This window comes from Trachurus japonicus, chromosome 20 (assembly GCF_045865225.1).
Source record: "Trachurus japonicus isolate A0001 chromosome 20, Traja_1.0".
Lineage (NCBI taxonomy): Eukaryota > Metazoa > Chordata > Actinopteri > Carangiformes > Carangidae > Trachurus > Trachurus japonicus.
The window spans coordinates 15,871,325-15,888,146 of NC_140926.1; the positions used below are offsets into that span (position 1 = coordinate 15,871,325).

At 42.2% G+C, this 16,822-nt stretch overlaps 1 protein-coding gene and 1 long non-coding RNA gene across 2 annotated transcripts; one reads left to right on the plus strand and one right to left on the minus strand.

The window, feature by feature from the left end:
* Positions 1-7,098: 7,098 nt before the first annotated feature.
* Positions 7,099-11,522, minus strand: LOC146966700 (uncharacterized). The gene is made up of 2 exons (XR_015034515.1): positions 11,454-11,522; positions 7,099-8,391 (listed from the first exon to the last, which is right to left on the minus strand). It is a non-coding gene; the product is annotated as an uncharacterized LOC146966700 (long non-coding RNA).
* A 1,284-nt stretch (positions 11,523-12,806) lies between these two features.
* Positions 12,807-16,775, plus strand: en2a (engrailed homeobox 2a). Its single transcript, XM_085763374.1, has 2 exons — positions 12,807-13,697; positions 15,692-16,775. The coding sequence occupies exons 1-2, from the start codon at positions 13,208-13,210 to the stop codon at positions 16,012-16,014; spliced, it is 813 nt and encodes a 270-aa protein (XP_085619500.1). The 5' UTR covers positions 12,807-13,207; the 3' UTR covers positions 16,015-16,775.
* Positions 16,776-16,822: the final 47 nt, after the last annotated feature.

Genomic DNA, 16,822 nt, shown 5'->3' on the forward strand with positions numbered 1-16,822 from the left:
CTTGTGTGTGTGTGTGTGTGTGTGTGTGTGTGTGTGTGTAGTCATTACTGACACAAACTGGATTGGCTCAAGGGATTTGAAACTATTATGATAAGAGATTATTATCTGAATTGTGTGTGTGACACTGATGCTCTCCTCACAAACCAGGAGGAAACACAGTCAACCACGATCCTGCAGCTTCACTCCCACTCATATAAACTTGATACCAATGTGTATAATTCATCTGGGCCTCAGCCATTGATTCTGTGTTTGATTACTAGACATTATCCTAATTACACGTCTCAACAGCTTTACTAAAACAATAGTCCTCTGATTCTTTTTGTCAAATGCAGCAGCAGCAGCAGCAGCTCAATTGGGCCCGAGCTTTCTGGGGTGCTGATGATGGCATTTGTTGTGTCTGCTGTCACAGGCCAAGTTGAATAGATGAGGACGCTCTTTTGTCCGCGGCTCTCTGTCAGTCTCCAGAGCCATTATAATGTCCTCGGCTGCATCTTCCTTCTCTCTCTCTCTCCCCCCTCTGTGAGACCCCCTCCCCACCCCCCACCAAAGAAACCCCAAGAAACTGCCCTGTGTGTACCCTCTGTGTGTCACTGCGATCAGGAGGAACTTGCCCCCCCCCCTTCCCTCCTTCCCTCTTCTGTCTGCCCCCCCTCCGAACACGCCTTTCTGGAGGGCAGACTTCTATTTATACCTAGCGGGGGACTGACAGTTAACCTTTTGCACTGGGGGAAATTTCTGGGAGTGGGGCCAATATCTGTGGGGCTATTCTGAATCAGACCCTCGTTCTGGGAGGCTCTCTACACTTCTATGTGTCTGTTGCATTTCATCTATCTATCTATCTATCTATCTATCTATCTATCTATCTATCTATCTATCTATCTATCTATCTATCTATCTATCTATCTATCTATCTATCAAGGCAGCGATCCAACGCCACACGCCACTTCTCTCTCTCTTTCTCCACTTTCAGTCTCCTCCTCTTCTCAGGCTGAATAATTGGCCAGGCTTCAACCTCCTTTCATTTCCAGCCACAGCAAACTGAAAGACTCCATTAGAGCACCTCCTTATTGCCAAAAGAGACCCCCTCCTCCCTCCTCCCTCCTCCTCCTCCCTCTCTCTCTCTCTCCTTCTTCCTCTTGCTCTGTCTGTCCTCTCTTCAAGGCGAGCAGACAGGCCCGGGCACATCTGATCTATTGATTTGCGCCATCTATAGGTTTGCCTGGTAGGCAGTTCAATTTCACATCCTTGCAACCCCTTTGTGTCATTGATTGTGCCTTTTAAATGTTTGTTATTTGACCTCTAATTGGATGCTTTGGGTCGACTCCCAGTTAAACATGAAGGTGTGATGCAAACAAGTCACAACACAAGGCTTTTATAATTCAATATTCTTTATTTTATTCTCCACCTTAATATTTTACAATAGTGTCTTTCCTGAAATTGTTTCTGCTGAGTAAATGTGATCAGAGTATACAAATCGACAAAGATCAAAGTTTATTTATCTGAGGAGAGAAATACATGATCCAGTTTAATATAAGTGTAGATGTAAAGAAAGCTACATACAGCGCATTACCCTAACCAGTGTGCATAAATGTATGAGTGTTTTTGATGTGGATAATCAGTTTTCTGCTTATCCACATCAATGTGGCAATAGATAGAGAATAATAGAGTATAATGGAATTAACATGCATGTATAGATTGGTATGCATGCATAATGTATATAATGATGCATCATGGAAAAATCATATAAATATAAAATAAGTGGTATAGATGGTATGTCATGTGATTATGTGAAATAATGTGTGTTTCTATATAAACACATTACAATGAAAGATGACATAATAGAAGGCAGTAGTGTGATATAAGAAGGATAGGACATAATATACTGTAATATAATATAATGTGATTTGTGCAGTAAGGTGGTGTGGGGCTTCTTTAATATTGGGCATTTATCACTTTATGAGCTCCGTCACATTAAACATGTCCCTTGGAGGATGAGAGGTGGAACATCTCATCATCAGCTGCCTTTGCTTTGCTCCTCTAAATATTCCTGATGTTTGGCTTTGAGAATTTAATATGACATCATAATATCTCAAATCTGACTTAAGCTTTGTCACAGAATCAATACAATTATTGATTGTGTTGTGTGAAGATAATACTTACACTGACTTACTTCTGCAGACTTCTGTGCAGTCATTGCTTTATGCCTTAGGCCATGGTTCTTGGTGGCAGTAACTAAGTACATTTACTAAACTGCTGCACTGAAGTGCAAGTTTAAGATGCTTTACTTGAATATTTCAGTTCCTTTCTGCACTTTTACTCCACAATAAAATATTGTTTACAGCAAATATATTAATTTGGCAGGTGTATTTGCTGGTTTCTTTTCAGATTAGGCTACTATTAAAAAATAAATAAATAAACAAACATATGATTAGATTAGAAAACTCAATACTTTATTAAAGATTGAATCAGTGATTCTTCATCTGTTTGATTTGCGTTGTGGTTCCTTGTTACATTTCGGACGTCAATGAGCTGTTTTAGTTTTAGTGTAAGCTTCTCAAATGGTTTAAACTTTATTTGAAATAAATAGGACTCAAAAAGATGACATTGTGAAATCTGCTCTCCTATACCCATCCCTTAATAACTCCTCTTTGTGCTGACAATGACTCAAATAAGATTTTGAATGCAGGACTTGTAGGCTAATTGAGCATTTTTTACACTGTGGTGCTTTTTCCGAGGTAGAGGATGCGATACTTCTTCATCACTGGCAGCTCCTGACCCTGTCCTGACTGGATGCAGATGGCCTGTCTCCCTCTGAACACAACCCTCTGTAGTAAACGCCCTGTCACAAACATTTAACATCTCCCTGGTTGCTGTTACATAGACATCTTGACAAGTGTTTGCTTTGATTCTTTGACTTTTTGGCCCTTCTGGGCTGGATTGAGTTGAATCCAAACAGCTTGTTTTCATGTTGAGAAAGTGAAACAGATGCATGAAGGTGACAGAGAGACAAGCGGAAGAGCAGGTGGACGGGAAGACGTTAACCGTGCAGCCTAGTGTGGGATTACAATGCTGTCTACTTAGTGGTGATGGCTTTTGTTGCCACCAGATGACAGTATTTATCCTCTGAGCTTGTCTGGACGTTATTACCATGACATCTATGGACCCCTAGTGGAGGGCCGGGGAACAGCAGCGTCCTGCAGTGCCTGATCTTGCAATGCAGGATTAACCTATTCATCATACTACTTAAAAAAAAGAAAATAATTAATAACTTAAGTCTCTTGAGCCTTAAGACAACACACATATGGATACAATGTATTTAACTGATCTGAGATAACAAGCTCTTTATGTTTAAAAATGGATGTTCAAGCATGCAAATGTTGCACACAAAAGAGGGAGAAAACTAGAAAATCATACATCAGTAAATGTTTTTTAAAAGTGCAGATTTTTTCCGAAAGCCTCTTTAAAACCACTGATGAACATGAAAATTCAGATTCAGGCAGATCATTTATTAAACAGTGGCAGGAATATTATTCTTGGAATATTTATCTCAGACTGCAGTGAGCGGGGCAGAGTCACATGCATGATAGAAAAGGTCAATGAAATGGATTGAGTGTGGAGAAAATCGTTGCACACTCTTATTTCTCTGCCAAAAGGTCTTCAGTGGCATTAATGTCCTGCTCTCTGTGATATATAATGAAAGATTGTGAGCGTGTGTATGTGTGCATGGGCGTGCAAGTCTGTGTGCGAGTCGTTTAGGTCTACTGAGTCTTCATTACACCAGAGCTGGGTCCACTCCTGTCCTCTGCCCTCGCTCGTTGCCTCTCCCTGTGCTGGCCAGGAATAATGAATTACCAGTGGATGCCATGGGGGGCTGACTGAGTGGCTCAGAAGTGGACTCCATTTTAGTTCAAATTACCTCTCAGATCCCATTCAAATGGCAGTCTCAGGCTGCTCCCTGCCTCCTCTACGTATTCCTATCCGAGGGTGCAATGATCCACTCACACCCTTTTCTTCATTTACTCATTTAAGTAGCTGTGATTTCAGTCTCTATATTTGTGTGGTCAATCCTCCTAGTGCTCTAGATTAACATCACAGGAGAGTCAAAGGTGTAGAAACAAAAAAAAAAAACATCTACATAAGAACACAAAAGAGACGGCAGCAACCACCTTTAACAGCGTAAACAACAGTGCAATGTCTCGGTGGGATTTATCAGTTCAGTCAGCATGCTCAGCCTTGTGTGCCATTCCTTGTCGATTCCTCTTCTTTCCTCTGCAGGACAATAATAAAATGACAGCATAAACCTCAGGTGATGGCACATTATGCATGCCATCCAAACAAATCCTTCCCAGTGTAAATTAAACACATCCAGTGCATCTTACAGCCCAGATCAGACTCTGTAAATCGACCAGGGTAATAATAACAACAACTGAATAAAAGGTAATGGAATAAATCAAGGTGAGCATTTCCATTGCATCAACATCTAATCCTGAGAGAGGAGACAACAACAACAAAAAATACAAAATAGAAACTCTGCAGCTTGTAGCAACTCAAAAAAACCCAACAAATAAAAACAGGAAGAAATGTTTAAAATCTACACCACAGGTCAATATCAGTACTCATCCTTTACTTTGTATATGAGGGGACTCCAATCTTTCAATCTGGATTCAGATAGGCCTGAGTAAAACTATCAAATATGAAAAACAATGGTGTCTATGCTATGCATCCTAAAATTCAAAGGCCTTGACGCCTCTACAACCAGTTCTATTATGACACATGCACACACACACACACAATGCCACCTAATCCAACAGTGTCAAATAATCCAAATCATGCCTGGAGTCCTACTTGGGATGCACTAAAGGTACATGTTTGTCATGTTTTAATTAGTCTTCATTAGTAGGCGTAAGAGACATTTCTGGGAAGCAACAGGCATGCGTGCCCATTCACCTCTCTGCTGCTGAGAGATGCACAAAGTTGGCAGGCCGAAGCCATTTGGGAAAGTTATTGCGCCTAAAATGGCCTTTGACAGCCTGACCCCCCCTGATAAGTGACAAATTCACAACATGCTCGCGGCTTGAGGGGGGGTAAAAACAACTCAGGTGCACGGGACAGCGGAGGTGAAAGGGAGCGCGACGCACATGGACGGAGGAGGAGGTGGGGGTGGGGGTGGTGGGGGGTGTTGCACTATTTTGGCGAGTTAAACGGTTGCAGGGCGCGATGCCACACAGGGAGAAGGGTCGAATAACCGCTTATGACTGACCTCTTTCCACTATAATTAAAGTTGCAAGCTGGACCCAGAGACATAACAGAAATTGTTTCTCGCATTTAGAATGAATTCCGATCGGAAATAATCTGGAGGGAGGTAGAAAAAACTGAGGCCAATCTTGGATTTTGTTCTATTTTTTTTCCTTCCTCTTTCTTTTACCACTTTGATGAAAACCATCTGCTTGTGGTTTGATTCCATCTGTTGCTTTGCAGGTCGCATGGTTTAATCTACTGCAGGAGCATCTTGCATTAGTGAGATTTAGAACATTGCAAAATCAACCATGTTATTTTTCACATGTTTCTTTGGAAAAAAAAAAAAAGTATTCAAACTCAATGTATTATCCTGTTATGATGACCTGACCAGCCACTGAACTGCCGTGGGACCTGCTGCTCCCACACACACACACACACACACACACACTCACAAAATAAGACGAAGTTTACTCTGCAGCAAGTGCTTCCCACCTGTCTCTCCTTCCACTTGTTCCTCCCTCCTCAGAAAATGCGAGACAGGTGCACGAGGGGCATGTGGGCGATCCGAAACCCGTGAAGCATCCTGGGTCCCCCACAGCAGCACAGGAGGACCAAAAAACTTTTCAGGGGCCTCCGAGCTGGGCTGAGTGAATGGACTGGGGGGTGTGGGGGGGTCACTGACCACCAGGTAGACTGCAGAGTCTTTTACATTACACTGGCTTTTTCTTTGAGTCCATTTTGCAGCACATTCATTCATAAATGCCCCCCCCCCCCACCTTTCTCACAGTCCACCTCGGGGCCCCCCACCATCTCCACCTCCCCCCTCCATGTTGCATGCTAACCTATTTGTTCTGTATGACTGAGAATGTAAACCCATTAACCTTACGGAAATAGCCACCACGTGCAATTCATTCTTTGCTGTCACAAGTAAGACGTCCCGACATGTGAACAGCCACACACACACACACACGCACGCACACACACAGCAGCTGGAGAGCTGTGCTGCACACACCGGTTCAGACAACGGACACACACCTCACCTACTTTTTTTTTTTTTTGAACAGCCACCGTGAACAAACTAACAAGCTTCAGTAAAGTAGAATATAGGATGACTTTCCGCTTATTTTGATAGACGCAGCACCTCGGTTTAAAGTTGCACAAAAAATACATGAGGAAAAACTTTTGATTTTTATTTCTAAGCCTTCATGTCCACTCATAACCGGCAGTTGCCTGGTTTCTCCTCCTTTTACTTTTTAAAATTCCCAAATAAAACAAATAGGCTAAAGTTTTTAAAGAATTCCCTATATGGAGTCACTGGTGCGGGACACAACTTCCGTTTGATTGTTGAAGTTGTTTTCTCTATTGCAACTTTAATTTCTGTATGTGTAGTTTACGTATGTAACCTAACTATTTGTGTTACTTATATAATTAGTTTTATTGTTCATATTTGTTCAGTCACAGTCGATTTAAACATGAAAATATTGAGAAAGTGAATAAATTGACTCATCGTGTTGTTCACAGTTTTCCTGAGCTTTAATCACTAACTTTGTTATAAGCAGACTTTCCTATTCAGGGTCTATTTGACGAGACTAGAAATCAGGGTTAATTTTACTAAACTTGTCACAGTGGACATGTTTTTTTGTTTTTTTTCTGGTGGTTTTAAATCGCTTCACGGCTGCAAAAACTCTGCCCCATTTAGGCTACTGTAGTTTTGTTAATCTTATAGAAAAAGAAAAAAAAACTTTCCTTTCTAAAATAAGGTCAACTGAAACTGTAGTGCTGCTGCTGTAAAACTCTTTTATATTTTACAGAAAACAAATACAGATTAAAAAAACTTTTTTTTTTTTTTTAAAGTGTCCATTTCAATTGGCCGTTTTCCTGCTATGAGTGGGGCGTTAAAGAGTTTGCTGATGGGAACTCAACTGCATTCAATTAGCCTGTATGTAATTTAGCTGAGGCCTTAATTGCGCTCAGGGTGGTGCACTTGTTTGTGCTAAGCTCTGTTTGAGACTTCTCCTTAAGAACAATCCCAATTCAAATGAGACTTATCTACGCCAGACCGATCAGACGGATTAAGAGTTATTAAAACCTATAAAGGGCTGAAACCACAAGCTTCTGTAGCCTCAGTGTCCGCTGCGACTGTGGAGGATTTCTCTGTAAACACACTCACACCGCGGAGAAATTATATATAGACATCATGTACGTGATGAATAAATAGTGGCGTCGAGGATCAAACATCTGGATGGCGCATAGTAAACTGGAAATACATGAATGAGACGAGCAGACTTTGTGGGGCACTGTCTCACTGCGTGTTTTCCTTCAAAATAAAAATCCTAACTTACATTTTATATCATGTTGTGACTTTTAGAAGGATAAGAGAGCGTTTAAGAGTATAAGGGAAAATATTTCTCAAAAATAATCATGCTATTTCTTCCTCCTTCCATGTCATATGTTTGGGTGTGCCATGTTCGGGCCCCAGCAGGGGAAAAAAACAATGGGAAACAATGGGGATTTGGAAACAGGTGGAACCTCCTCCTAAAATCCTAAAATTTGCGGGGGATTAATTGTATTTCTGAAGTGATTGACTTTTACGCATGTGTGGACTATAGGCTACACGCAATTAGCCCGGGTTCTGATCTTCCCTAATTCGGCTGCCATGCTCCTGGCTGACCCGGGATGAGAGAGAGAAAGAGGAAGAAAAAAAACGGGAGGGCAGCGAGTTTCCAGGCCCAGAGAAAAGCACAACAAAAAAAATCATACAGGATCATCAAATAGGAGAGACGTGCTTTCAGGTTTTGAAAGGGCACAGGAAGCTGGAGGATTTGGTCCGACCCCTGCATGGTGACAGAGCTGATATCTTAGAGACCCCCATTCATCTGGAGGGGAGGGATGGTGACCGGGGAGGGAGGGGAGGAGAGGAGAGGAGAGGGGAGGGGAGGAGAAGGAAAGGAGGCAGAGAGGGGGAGGGTGGAGGGGCTAGGGTGGGGTAGAGAGAGAGAGAGAGCGGGGCTCAGGGGTGCATCTGCAGAGGTCCCACCACCCTCTGATCTGTGAGCTGGCACACATCACGGCGTCCATTCACAAATCCTCCTTCTGCGCGTCACCTTTTGTAGTACTCCATAGTACTGAGCGCTGGTGACGTGTAAGACAATCCTACCAAGCAAAATACAGAGGAAAAAAATAGGTTATAGGAACTCAAGGACAGGGCACATGCGCACAATGCATACGATTTTATTATAGTAGTAGGAGGGGTGTGCATATGTGTGTATGTGCGTGTATGGGAGAAAGAGTGAGGGGAGAGGAGGGGAGGGGGAGTTGAGCTATAAGTGAATATGAAATAGACCCAGTTGCTGGATTTATAGGCTGCATAGTAACAAAATGAGACGCTCAAACTGTGCGCTAGCAGCCTTGAATTAAAAAAAAAAAAAGACAAGAAGAGAAAGAGAGAAACAGGGGATATTAACCCTTCCCTGCAAAGCTGAGGAGATGCTCCAGTGCTTTTTAAAGCAAACAAGAGAACAGAGAGAAGAAAACTGATGCATTCGCTTGTTTGGTTAAAAAAAAAAAACCCTGACAGACATGACTGGTGCGATAATCAATATTTCCTGCTCCCCTGAACAAGAACAGAATATATTCGTGGCAAATAATAATTTTATTCAGCCTATGCTTTAACCATAAGGCGGCACTCTCAATGTAGCTGCACTTTTAAAATGCTGAAAAAATAATGCTCATTGATTAGTGATCCTATGTTGGCGAAACTACAGATTGTAACAAGAATTTTCTCAAACTTCACATCATTGCTTATTGATTGGACTTATTTGATGTGAGGCTGCTGGCGGCTGTTTGGAGGCTCCATGACAGGAGTCCTATAGCAAATTAAAGCAAATAGCACCTGAATATGAAAAGTCTGCGTTTGTGTTGCACATGTGAAATCATGGCAGAGCAAGGCTTCGAGTTCAGACACATGAGAGTCTGGAGAAATTTTGATTTTTTTAATGTTTATTTTTCTTTTTAAATAAAAAGGACTCTGCAGAAACGGTTTTCTCTGGACTTGGACCATGTTTTTGCCAAAATATGGAAAGTGCACACACGCCAGTCATCTTCAACAAAAACTAGGCCTACACTATACGCCCATGGTGACCTGCTTGGTGAGCACATGCAAACAAGGCATTGCTCATTTATTGAGATACTTATTGATAATTCCACATGCAAGAAAAAAGTAAAATGCACATTTTTGATTTATCTGATTTATATGGGAGTTTCCCCGCGTCCGGGCAGCACAGGCCTATACAGATGAAAAATAACATTGTTGTGTTAATAAAGTGTTGCTGCCTTTAGAAAAGCTCCTTTTTAAAATTGCATCATTTTTTCTTTAAAAATCAATAATTTAAAAAAATACCAAACACCCTAAAGGCTAATTATGGAGGAGATTTATTATATATAGCACCAAATATCCAATATAGAGCAAAACATTATAGCATTAGATCGTGTAATAACAATGCTAAAAGCTTCTATGACACTTTTGCATGAGTTTAGATGAAAAATACAATAAAAAACGTAAAAAACCATCCATACCGTAATATTCCAACCAATAATATTTTAACCCTTTGTCAACCAGGACAAAGTGTCCTATAAGACATTTTCCATTCACAGGCAGGAAAGTGAAGCACAGTCTCGCTCCTGTGTCAAAGCACTGAAATTCAGAGTCAGTAAAGCAGCGATGGTGAAGATTGGGATGAGCCCTTCTACTAAAACAGGACACGGTACTTATTTTTGTCTTTTCAGCACTACAGACCAAAACGAGCCGGTCCAAAGTGAAAAGACAATAGTGGCTGAAAAGCCCACAATAGTGGGGATTATGGGCTTGTAAAGTATACACTGCAAAAAATACACATATGCTCTGGTTTTAAAGCTGAAAAGCTTGTTTTTGCTGGTGGAGACCGGAGCAGAGTGAGTTGACTTCTTCACGTTTGCTATTTGGAGATTTTATTTCAATGTGGCTGCTGTGCGTAAAAAGCCATATTCTGGATATGTCACTTTAACACAAGTTTCATTTTTTTGTCCAAAAAACCGTTTCAATTTGAAAATCTGTCAATATTTGTCACTTTTAAAGTGAATATAAGAATTTGGAGCTCAATAGGAGACCAGTTGGTGCGTTAACATGTGGATTTTTTTGCAGTGCACACAAGCTCTTATTATAATTCAGAGGCTGAAATGGTGTCATTTCCTCCAGACATCAGTGTTTTGCTGGGAGGTTAGAGGCCAAGCCCAGGCGGTAGCGGCCTGTCTGTGGCTCCATTGTCTGCTGCTTATTTAGCGCTCAACATTAATCTGCGCTTCCCCTCACAAGTGAGAAACAATCGCAGCATGAGAGTGGCCTGTCTAATTACATCTTTCACTCCCAACTTTCACTCCAGCAGCCGAGCCGAGATCCTGGATGGAGAAGGGAGGACATGGGAGACAGGAGGTGTCGCTCAGGTAGATTTTGGAGAAGATTTTTTTTTTTAAAGTAATATTTGACTTAAAATTGAGGAATAGTATCCTAGTGATGTGGATTTGCAGGCATATGAGCTGTCCAGGCGCGTTTTGAAAACAAATCCAGATTAAACCCCCCAAACAAATATTTTAGGTAATAATACTTCCACAATAATTGCTTTGCAATTTGCACAAAGCCTGTATTTAAGTGATGAAAAGTCAAGGATGTGATTTTTTTTTCCCGCAGGACAAAACCTTGCTTAGACTTGATCTTAAATTACAGCCTTTATCCTACCACGAATACAAATTAAAATAAAAAACAATAGTTGTGGGGCCAACAAAACCAACCACCACATTGTCCAAACACACTCAGCCCTTATGGAGCAAGTGTGCACAGTTCAAAAGACACCATGGACCCATCCAAGTCAGAACCGCAGCTGATCTGATGGGCCAGAGATGCACAAATAATCACATTGTAGCCTATGACAAAATATGATTCAAATGCGTATTAATTCAATGCGTTTGGATCAAAGTTGCTCCCAATCCCTGGAACCTAGAGCGAAAGACAATGCATGCTGGTAATAATAATAAAAAAAAGAAGAAGGCATCTGACTTTCTAACTGAATTGTTCAAAGGCTCCTCACTCAGTCTCGCTGCTCCTCCACGATGCCCCCATGTGTGTGTGTGTGCGTGTGTGTGTGCTTGTCTCTGTCTGTTTTCTTCCTTTCTTCCTTTTTAACGCGCAGCCCCGGTTCCAACGCCAGCGGAGCACCGGCTGGTCCATCCCTGCTGCCCGGTGGCGTCCCGAGAGGAGAGAGACAAACTTAGTGCTGGTCAGCGAAAGTTGCTCAAAGTTTTGTCTTTGGCGCGACTCAGTATCCCGAGCACCGAGCACAAAACAGTTTGTTTGCATCACTGATTTCTTTTAAAGGGATACGGACCCAGTTCTTGGTCGACCGCAGGGTCACGACAGGCGAACATGAGAGCATCTAAATAAATAAATAAAATACTTAACACGCATCCCGGGCGCGTTTGAAATCACGCAGGGAAGAGTGTTTAGCTGTCACGTTTCACTTTTGATGCATTTTGTTGCCAATTTATGAGGCGACGTGACACATTAGACCATCCTGCAAATCACAGTGGTTACGGTGCAGGATCTAACCAACAAAGTGCTGTTGCTATGGGTTGGGGAGAGAGAGAGACAGAAAAAAAATAATGGAAAAATATTTGTTTTGAGATTAAATTCAAATTTAGAGCGTTACTCCACCCTGAGTGGGAAAACGTGAGACATGCAGCGTTTCTGTCCGCATTTAACCTTGGGCAGTCCACTTGACCTCACAGGTGTTAGAATAACCTCTAATGCGACTATATCCTGAAATATTTACTGTTTTTTTTTTTAACTCTCGCCCTGAGATGCATTCTGACCTAGTATTAAAAACACATGTTGCCTCAAAAGATTTCCACGTCACCGATCATCCACAGCTCCATCCACATGAGGCCATTTTACTCTATTTTGAAGGGATTGTGTTTGATCAAGCTTCGTATGAGCATATTTGTCTGTTTTTAATGTTATAAAATTAATCTAATCATCTCAGGATGCTCTGGAAGTGTGAGGAATTCAACTTTCTGGCGACTAAAGGTGCGTTGCAGCGCGTTAAGGCAAAGTGAAAATGTACTATTCTTCATTTTATTGGGGATCCCACCATGCCCTGCAAGCAAGGAACCCCGGGGGTCCCCGCAACCCACTTTGACAACCGATGCATCTCCCATTGTTTTTCATAAAGCCAACGAGCCAGTGTCCCCCTACCCCACCCCCCTCCCTATTTTGCAAACTTAAACTCCAATAAATAAGTTGCATGTTCATAAACACAGATGAATTATTGGGAGTATCCGAGGGCATGCACAGGATTTAAATTAGGTTTCTTCTCCGTTAGTCCAGGACTCTTTCCCTTTACCGAGGCGAGGATGGGCGTTTGTGGACTGCTCTGGAGTCTGCGTCACGTGGCTTGGTTTCTGCGACCCTATTGGTCCAAGGCACGTGTCTGGGAGGACGGTGGGAAAACGTCACTCGGGGGGCTCGTATTGAAAATAAGAACAAAACTCCAGAGTGAGAGTATTAGAGCATCAGTTTAGGAGCCTCTTTATTTACCCTTAGTTTAGTTTAGGTGTAGGCTTTACCGAGCACACTGAAATCGGATAACCCGAAATTGGATGGTGCGCAAATGGCACATGTTTTAGCTCTGCGGTGTCAGTTGTAACAGGAGATAGAGGGAATATATGTCAAAAAAGTATGCTTTTCTCAGAGGACACTACCGCAAGGGTTTGCATGGTGTCCAAGGCACTCACTAGGGTTTGATTTTATTTTATTTTTTTTAGTTCACGCGTGCAGTTTTTTTTTTTTTTATTAATTTCCCTGAAGTTCTTCGCGAATTTTATTGCAGCGGAGAGAGCGACAAAGGGGTTAAAGAGAGTAAAGCGGGGAAAGTGAATCAGTATGGAAGAAAATGATCACGGCAACAGAGACGTGGTGGAGCGGCAGGAGTCAGCGGATGAATCCAACAGAGCCATCCTTCCCCTGTTACAGGCGCCGGGGAACCTGCAGATCCCTCACCGGGTCACCAATTTCTTCATCGACAACATCCTGCGGCCGGATTTCGGCAAGAGAAAAGACGGGGGCGCAAACCGCGAAGAGAGTAGCGTGGCATCGCGGGAGAGCCACAACAGCCCGGCCGCCCCTCAGACCGAGCCGGTGGGGAGCACGGTGCCGGCGGAGGGAACCTCTACTCCACACACGGTTACCGCGGCGAAGAAGCCCGCTATAGCCGCCGAGGAGCCCCTGAAACCCCGCGGGGAGAACGGAGACCAGTGCCTAAGCTCAGACTCAGACAGTTCCCAAGCCAGCTCAAACCCAGCATCGTCCCAGCAGCCCATGCTATGGCCAGCCTGGGTCTACTGCACCAGATACTCGGACAGGCCTTCTTCAGGTTGGTGGCACCGTGCATGCGTTTTCCCCCTACTACTATATAGTCTACACCGTATTCTCGGTAACCTGAAATACCCCGTAACACTGACCCCGGATGCCTTGACCGACTTCTGCCTGCTAGAGTGGAGCGAACCGTGCAGTGCAGTGCAGCGAAAACTGAGAAATAAGCAGCTGTGCATGTGTTTGTACAAAAAAAACAAAAGAAAAAAAATACAGAAATATTACTGAGTAGCTACTAAACACAAATCCAGTGGCTGGCACATGAAGATCGTGTGGTTGTGCAGCGCAGAGAGAACATAATAAATGAAATAAATATTTAGCTGTTCGGTGAGTAAACATGGAAAGAGAAAAAATATCTATTGTAAAACAGAAAATGTAAAAATATAAAAATATATATATATATCTTCATATTTTAATTCCTCATCAAAAAGGCACATTTATTTGGAAGTATTACGCACAGATTTTTCCTCACTAAAATGCTCCATCCAGGCAGAGTGCATGCACATTTCCCTTTGGTTATGAATGATAGCTAAGGCTGGGGTCCTACATGTAGGCTGTAGTAAACATGAGCGCGCTGACAAGCTGCATGTCAGACAATCTGCACAATATTATTTTAGTGCGCTTGTCATGGACTCTTTTTTTACGCGTTAGACAAGTAGTGTTTAGGTTGGATTTAAATGCAATGTTTTCACAATGGACGCTCCCACTGGTTTACGTATATCTGGGCCAGTAGTGGTGCTTTTTTTCTTTTAGTGTTATTTCTAAATGTCTTTTCCAACACAACATTGGGTATAAGTTCTCAACCTGCAGGGAAGTTAATATCTTCTGTATTTATTTTAGTGTCCATCAGAAGTGGAGTACAACTTGTTCTCATGCATTATGTAACGCTGTATAGAGTGGCGTAGGCGACTACTACGAGTTGTAGAGCTGCACAGTTTTTATATGGGCTGCTTGGAGAAAAAAAAAAAAGAAGACACACACACACACACACGCTGATTCATCAGTAAAGAAGTTCGGCCTGTATTAAGTCGTTTTAGTGTGTTTTTTCCTCACTGGTAGGAGGGAACCAAACACTCAGCTGCAAAAAGCTCCAACACACAGGCCTCGATCCAGATAGGAAATTAATGTGTATCTAATGTGCTGCTCACATTCTGTTCACGTTTGCCCATTGAGGAGCTTTTCATGTGGTCCACAAAAACAAAAAAATGCAAAGTAGCTGTATTGAAATTGAGACACACACACACACAAACAGTGGTTGAGATGTGTCACTGATGTTTTCTTCCAGTGTTGTCCTATTGGCTAATAATTCCTTAATACTAGGGACTGTGTGAGTGTGTGTGCGAGTGTGTATGATGTAAGTGTGTGTGTATATACGTTCGTAGCCTATGTGTGTGCAAGTGAAGAAGAGGGATAGAAGCAGGGAGGGAGGGGAGGTTTTTTTTTTTGCTTCTTGGAGGTTTTCTCCAATGGACGTGCCAACATTTTACAATCACTTCTTCACGTTTTTTTTTATTTCACCCGTTTGTCCATCATGCATTGGGGCATTGGGGCATCAGGAAAGCCTTACTTGTGATTTTGGTTCCTAACAAAAAGGCTGGAACATAATGTCAACACATGCCTAGACCACAGTTGTTTACTTATTTGCAAAATATGTAGATTGGAAGAGGCTAAGTTTTTTAATCTACATTTTCTTATGAAATACACCTTACGCAACTGCTTTGGATGAATTATGTTGGCACTGTCTTTTATGCAAAGTAGCAGATTAGTATGTTGATTGAGTCTTTTAATGTGAAAATCTAAAAATGTGTCTTTCTGTGATTAGGAAGTTTTTACTGAGGCGCTTATCTGCTGAAAATGATGAAAAGTTTACTCATCTTTTCTTTTTCTTTTTTTTTTTGGTCCATATACCTGACCATGTTCTGACACTGACAAACCAATATATCTGTCTGTCCCCCCCAAAAAAACACACCATCCCCAAATCCCCCTCCACTACAGGGCCAAGATCTCGCAAACCAAAGAAGAAAACGACCAGCAAAGAGGACAAGCGACCACGGACGGCCTTCACAGCAGAACAGCTGCAAAGACTAAAATCGGAGTTTCAGACAAATCGGTATCTGACCGAGCAGAGGCGGCAGAACCTGGCGCAGGAACTGGGCCTGAACGAGTCCCAGATCAAGATCTGGTTTCAGAACAAGAGGGCCAAAATCAAGAAGGCCACCGGCACTAAAAACAGTCTGGCCTTGCACCTGATGGCACAGGGACTGTACAATCACGCCACCACCGTCTCGTCGAAAGACGAAAAATCAGACAGCGATTGATTTTAAGAGAAGCAACAGCCGCCTCCTGACGAAAGAGAACCTATAGTAATCCTATATAGTTTGTATCATAGAGATACCACAGCATATCTCTGCCTACAGGAATATCTCATGACTCCACAGCAGATAAAAATACCACTAAGTACTAAATGCTGAACCAGTAGACAGACAATGGGTCCAGGGCAGCATGAGAGATAATTAGAAAAAAATACTCCAGATGAACAGTATATGGTCAGTGGACCAGTCAGAGTCCACACAGGAACACTGCATCATCTCCATAGGTTCCTATAGGAGTATTATAGTGACTTTTCGTTCTATGGGAGGTTTAATCAAGCCTACAATGCAATAATTTCATCGAATAAAGGGCCAGTGTATAGAGTATACCAGCATAAATTGTTTAAAAAATAACAGAGAGAGATATTTCTGCAATATCACGTCTATAAAAGATGTTGTATAAAGGTATGTTTTCATTGTTTGTCGTCCCCACCCCACCCAACCCCAAACCCCCCCAGGAGGTACAAATGCTTACACTCTTCATTTTTCTATAGGCCTACTACTATCCATGATTGTCATCATTCTACATCTAACTGGCACTTGACGTTTCGATCTGTCAGTGAAGTGAACAAACTTAAGTCCAAAGAATATTTTTCTGCTGCATCCAGGCTACTGTGAATTTAAATAAATGCTAACACGATGATTTTATTTCCATGCTTGTTGGTTTCCTTGGTTGTGTTTGATGTAAAAAAGAAAAAGAAAAAAAAGAACAGTAATCATAATAATGGACATGAGGTGTTTTTGAGTCTCTCTCGCA